The sequence below is a fragment of the Equus caballus genome, chromosome 15, assembly GCF_041296265.1.
Source record: "Equus caballus isolate H_3958 breed thoroughbred chromosome 15, TB-T2T, whole genome shotgun sequence".
NCBI classification, from domain to species: domain Eukaryota; kingdom Metazoa; phylum Chordata; class Mammalia; order Perissodactyla; family Equidae; genus Equus; species Equus caballus.
In genome coordinates this window covers 31,930,886-31,937,340 of record NC_091698.1, presented here as the reverse complement: position 1 = coordinate 31,937,340, position 6,455 = coordinate 31,930,886, and the positions used below count along the sequence as shown (strand labels likewise).

The 6,455-nt window shown below is 36.5% G+C and overlaps 1 protein-coding gene and 1 long non-coding RNA gene across 28 annotated transcripts in view; one reads left to right on the top strand and one right to left on the bottom strand.

The window, feature by feature from the left end:
• Nucleotides 1-1,314: 1,314 nt before the first annotated feature.
• Nucleotides 1,315-2,370, bottom strand: LOC100065558 (transcription factor Spi-C). Its single transcript, XM_005599850.4, has 2 exons — nt 2,196-2,370; nt 1,315-2,112 (listed from the first exon to the last, which is right to left on the bottom strand). The coding sequence occupies exons 1-2, from the start codon at nt 2,294-2,296 to the stop codon at nt 1,461-1,463; spliced, it is 753 nt and encodes a 250-aa protein (XP_005599907.1). The 5' UTR covers nt 2,297-2,370; the 3' UTR covers nt 1,315-1,460.
• Nucleotides 2,371-5,203: 2,833 nt separating this feature from the next.
• LOC111768048 (uncharacterized) overlaps nt 5,204-6,455 on the top strand; it is a 41,920-nt gene continuing 40,668 nt past the window's right edge. For 25 of the 27 annotated variants that reach the window (XR_011426327.1, XR_011426312.1, XR_011426311.1 and 22 more), the window contains exon 1: nt 5,214-6,139. This is a non-coding gene — a long non-coding RNA (uncharacterized lncRNA). Of the gene's footprint in view, nt 6,140-6,455 lie in introns of all 27 variants that reach the window. The other 2 variants (XR_002800027.2, XR_002800026.2) reach the window with 2 other exon arrangements.

Here is a 6,455-nt window from a genome sequence, read left to right as displayed (position 1 = left end):
TTGGGGCTACGTGGGGCAGTAGAAGAGCAATCAATCAAAGAATTTATGATTTTGGTCAGGGTGAGTAGCCCTTTTAATCATGAAATGAGATAATTCTGCTACATTTTTGGAGACGGGAAGGAGTATGTCTGCATGTCTGAACTGAGTGACCCTAGACCCCAAAGGGAAAACCTAGATGTTTATTTTCCCCAAGTTCACATGAAGAAGTTTTGGAAACAATTGAGTCAAGGAGGGAGAAGAAACAAGTGTTTAAAGCAATTCTATTACTGATGCATGGTCCCGACATAGTTCCACCTTTTCCGGGAGGAGTTTTTGTAAAGGAAAATGACTCAGGGCTGAACAAAGGAAATATAAATTCAATGAAAAATCCTTCCTTCAGTAAAATATGTCAGGGATGCTATTTTTTGTTCTAAACCTGTAAACTACTAACCAGCCATCTAGGATAAACTTATCTATGCATTAGAATCAAATAGGGAGATTTAAAAATAACTGTTGCCAGTCTCCAACCTAAAATGATTGATTCATAATTCTTGTCTAGAATTCAAGTATCTCCATTTCTAAAAATCTTTTTCAGGAAATTTTTAGATGTAGCCGATATGGTTAACGACTATCTAATTGGATTCCTATTACTCTGTAGGCCAGCAGCACGGCATTGACATCACCAGGGAGCCTGTTGGACATTCACTATCAAAATCCCCACACCATAACATAATACTCAAAATGCCCCATTTTCAATCAAAAAACACTTGTCGTACCTAGAATGAGGAAAATATCAATTTGAAAGAGAAAAGACAATAGACATCAACAACAAGATGACAAAAATTTTAGAATTATCTGACAAAGGTTTTGAAATAATGATCATAAAAATGGTTTTTTTTTTGTTTTTTTGTTTTTTTTTGAGGGAAGTGTAAGCTTTGGATTTTTATTATCATTAATGTAGGTGGCATTTTCCTTAGACCATCGTCTCTTTAGCAGCACAGCCTCACAGACCATGAGGTCTGAAGTGCATGGGTTCAAGATAGATAGTCACTGAAGTTTTTACAGTCATGAATGTATTTTAGCATGAACACTATCATATGCCATTATTTTTTGTTATGTTGTTAAAGCCGTCAGATATACGTTAGAGGGATTTTTTTTTGTCTGAGTGTTATGACAGGAAAATAATACTTAAATGAATATACAAACCAAATCATCTCTACTGGCATTGTTAATCTAGAAGAAAGTATTGCATAGACAACAGTAAGAGCGAAGACACTTAGTCTATACTTTCAAAAGGGACTTGATCATTTTTCACTGGCAGAATATCTCACCAAGTTAGTGTAAATTATGCTATTTAATAAAAGATAGCAACAATGAAGTTAACTGGTTTTTTTCTCTTCAGTATTTGCTTTAAGAAAAAAAAAATCCCGGAATTTGTAGGGATTTCCGATGCCAGGAAATCATGAAATGTAAGAGTATATTTAGCAATCAGGGTGACCTAGCTCTGGGTAATTGGCATATGTATAATTATAATTTGCATTCCAGTTATTTAAACTGAGATGTCCTTGATCAGGTTGAACATACTGTGAGTAGAAGATCTCTTTTTCCAAGAAATAAGATGGAGAGAGTCTTTGGAGAATGGCCTCACTGAATTGGTAAGTCAGCTTTCTCCGGATTTTGGTGATTTCCCCAGTTCTTTCATAATTCCTCAGTGCTCTGGCCATTTTCTGGTAAGTCATCGTCTTCCGGTTGCCTTTTCTTTTTCCCCAAAGTTGGGCAAGTTTTTCTTTGTTTTTTGATATGAACTGAAAGATGCCTCTGTTTTCATCTACCCACTGAATACAAGATGCCATCTCAGGATTACACAAGGATTCATGAAGATATTCAAACAGTCGGAGCTTCTTCCTGCCTTTTCCTCCCTTTTGCTGGAGAACAGCAGGTTGTACTAGCTGGTTTTCAGGGATGTTCTGCAGAGATTGATGAATATTTCCTTCAAAATAGAGGTCTGCAGCACTGTTTATTACTGTTCTCCAGTTATAGACAGGCTCCTCTACCGGCAGCACAGCACAGCAGCTGGAATTCCCTCTGACATGACAGTGGTTGATGAAGGCCAGGTAATTTTTGTAATCTAGACTACCATTCTACAGTCTGTAGGGAAATGGGTGAGGAAGAAGAATATTTATTGTTCCATGTCGAATATCTCTTGGATGGGAGGCAGGTCTGGGGGGTACTGAAGATCTCCGGTTGAATGTTGCCTCAGTACCTCAAAAGCATCTTCAAATGCTTGTCCCAGCTTGTCTTGTTCAACACAAGCCATGATTCATTAATAAATTGACAGTTCTGTCCATCAGAGTCCAATCTAGCATCCACAGGCACCAGGTGGAAATGATGTTTCCCCTGATCATAAAAATGTTTCAATGATCAATTACAAATATACTTGAAACAAGTTAATACAAAGAAAGTCTTAGAAAAAATGGAAAATATAAAGCAGAAAACATGGAAACGCTAAACTTGAAAAATACGAATGACTATAATAAAAAGTTAAGCAGATGGCTCAAAAACTAGAATAGAAGAGAAAGAGAAAAGACTGAACTGGAAGACAGAACAAAATAAACTACAACAGAGAGAAAATACACTGAAAAAGAAAAACAAGGCACACAAACTAAGGAATATGCCAGATAATAACAAAAAATCTAACATTTATGTCCTTGGAATCCTGAAAGGAGGAGAGCAAAAGGGTAGGGGCTGAAAAAGGCTTCAAACAATAATAGTTCAAAAGTTCCTAGTTTCACAAAAGACATAAACCCATAGGTTCAAGAGGCTGAGCAACCACAAACAGGAGATCTATACAAAGATTATAATCTTTTTTTAAAAAAGATTTAGCGCATAATTGTGTATCCTAATTGTTAGCATAGTTCTCTATGTGAGCCATCACCACAGTATGACAAATGACAGACGGGTGGTGTATTTTCATGACCGGGAAATGAATCCGGGCTGTGGCAGTAAGAGTGCCGAATCTCAACCACTAGACACCAGCGCTGGCTCCATAGTCAAATTTTTGACGACTATGGACTAAGAACAAAATCTGAAAAGCGGCGTGAAAGAAATGATGCCTTAGACCTAGGGGAGAAAAATTGAATGAGAGGTGGTTTCTCATCACAAACATGCAGGCCAGAAGGAAATGATGGGGCCTTTAAAAAAGATATAAAATATGCATAATTAGAGTACCAGAAGGAAAAGAAAGAGAGAACAGAGAAGAAGAAATATTTGAGTTAATAATGGCTAAGAATTTTCCAAATTTATGACAGACACCAAACCACAGATTCAAGAATATAAGAGAAGACAAAATGGGCAAATACCAAATATTCTACCCCTAGGCGTTTCATATTTAAACTGCAGAGATCCAAAGACGGAAGAAAATTTTGAAAGAAGACAGAAAATAACACCTTATACATATAAAAAAGATCAGAATTACAATAGGCTTCTCTACAGAAACCATGCAAGCAAAACGAGTAGAATGAAATGTCTAAAGTGATGAAAGAAAAGCACCACAAGCCTAGAATTCAAAGTCCAGCAAAATTGCTCTTCAAAAGCAAAGGAAAAACAGGGGCTTATTTTCCAGACAAAAATTGATGGGATTCATCACCAGCAGACCTGCCCTGCATAAAATGTTGAAAGAAGTTCTTCAGAGAAAAGGAAAATATATGGGACAAATACTCAGATTTACATAGAAAAAGAAAGAGGGTAGAAGAAAGAAAAAATTTTAAAAAATTAAAGTTTCTTTTTCTTATTCTTAATTTATCGAACAGATAACTGTTTCTTCCAAGTAATATCAACAATGTATTGATAGATTGCAGCATCTGGATAAGTGTAATGAATGACAGCAATGTCGTAAGGGATGGGGGAAGGAATTGGAAATCTGCACTAAATTTTATAAGGTATCTGCACTAAATGTGTTGGAGTATAGAGTTATTTGAAGGTAGAATTTGATAAGTTAAAAATGTACTTGCAATCTCTGAGGAAACCAGTGAAAAAGGTTAAAAAGAAGTAACATTGGTAAACTAAGAGAGGACATAAAATAGAATCATATGAAACGTTCAACTAGGATCAGGGAAAGCAAAAAACACAGAATATAAGTATAAATGGAGTGGATAATAATAAGACTAGATCAGTAATGTCTTTAAATACGGATGGTCTAAATACACCAAATAAAAGATAGAGATTGACAGAATGGATAGAAAGTGAAAAAAATATATTTTCTCTACATGAAACCCACTTTAAATATGAAGACTGTGGTAGATTAAAAGGAAAGGGATGCAGGATGATATACTATGATAACACTAATCAAAAGACATCTGGAGGACCTATACTAATTTCAGACAAAGCAGACTATAGAACAAAAATAATAATCAGGGATAAAAATAAAGTAGGACATTAAATAATGATAATGGGTTTCATTCTTCAGGAAGACATAACACTGCTAAATGTGTTTGCACCAAACGACAGTGTGTCAAACACATTAGGCAAAAATGGATAGAACTGCAAGAAAAAACAGACAAATCCACTATTATAGTTGGAGACTTCAACATCTTTTTTCAGTAACTGACATATCAAGCAGGAAGAAAATCAATAAGGATATACTTGACCTCAATAGCACTATCAATCAAATGATTGAATTGGCATTTACTCTACCCCCTCCAAAGATAGTGTAGGTGAGGCAGACACCTACACTCAGCCAGGGACCAGCCCATAGGGCTTTGATCTATAGCCAAGTGTTCTTGGGAAAGTGTGCAAAGTCAGTTCTGGATGGAGATATTTTGGGGCTTGTAGTTCCAAAGAAGATTAATTCATATCTGTCACAGGAATGCTTCCTCCCCTCACTTCTTCAGTTAGTAAGAAAACCATGTGAAGCCCCACTCTTAAGCCAAAATCACAAGAGAATTTGCTTAGTCCTTAGTTAGAGATGACCTTTCTCTGGTAGTGACTACTTGAGTGACCACAAGCTTGTCATATGAACCTTATCAACAATGTTTCTCGAGAATAATTCCTGACACAGCTATAAATTGAATTTGAGCTCAAACTGCTTGAATACAAAACTCTTTCCCTTTATGAACCCAACCCTTGGAATGTTCTATAGAAGACAAATCAAAGGTAGGTCGTTGGTAGCCTTAGTAACAGAACTTGGGAATTTAGAGTTGAGGGATAAATCATAAAAGAAAAATTTAGAGAATTCTATACAGCAGCCATATCTCTATACTTGAGGATAACAATAAGCTATGATCTAAATTCAGGGGGGGAAATCAGAATAAAGAGAAAATAGCAAAGGATTCATCAAGGAAATTTAATTTAAACTGTCTCAAAGATTAATGAAAATTTAGGTTGATGTAGAAGATGTTATGATTCAGTATTTGGGTTTGATCTCATAAAGTGGCTTAAAGGGATAAGAAGTAGATCTTGGAGCAAAGAGACTTGAAGTAGGAAGTCCAAAAGGGAAGATGTTGTTCTATTGCACATGGGATATTGGCTGCTGTCTGCTTCCTTTATGAATGAGAGTATCTATAGCAACGTCTACAGAGTGTCTATAGCCTATTCCTGTCTCACCATTGATGACATGTCCTGAGGTATGAGGAATACTCTTCAGAAACTATGGGCAAGGAGACTCATCCACAAAGGACCACATTTGGATAATGAAATTGTGGACTTTGACCTGTTGCCACTGTGGAATAATACTTGTGGGTGTTGGAGTAGGAATTAGTATATTTCTCAAATGGCAGAAACGGGTTATTTTGGCCAAAGTGTAGATAATTGCCTATCGTATTCATCAAGATAGGTGTAATAAGATTTCTCATGCTACAAGTTCCACTAATAGTGTGACATTGACACATCCTGTTGAACCTATAGGCACACATTTTCTCCCTTTGAATCTGGGTTGGCCAGGGATTGTGATTAAAGTACTGAGGCTATAAGAGGTCATAAAGGCTGTATGACTACTGCCTGGTACTCTTGGAGGAAGTATAGATGGAGTCAAGCAGCCACATGTCTAGGTTGCAGCCTCAGCTGAGGACCCAAACAACATCTAGCATTGACCACCTCTGAGATGACTCTAGCCCCAGTCATCATCCAACTGCATCTATGTGAGAAATCCAAAGCAGGAACCTTGGTGAGTCCAGGAAATACCTAGAGCCATAGAGTTAATAGTACAATGATTACAGTTTTCATATCCCATTAATTTTGAACTGATTTGTTTTGAATCAATAGTAACTAAAACATAACAAATAAATATAGAAGGAATATGGAAGTAGAATTTATCTATTGATACTAAATTAATCTGGGTAAAGTGTATGTGGGAGTTCCTTATACTATTTTTCCAAAAATTCTTCTTGAATCCCTGACACAGGGGCAACAAAGGGAAAACTACTGCCTCCAACATTGGAGAGACAGGTGAATACAGGGAATCTTGAGCAGAGATTACAAGA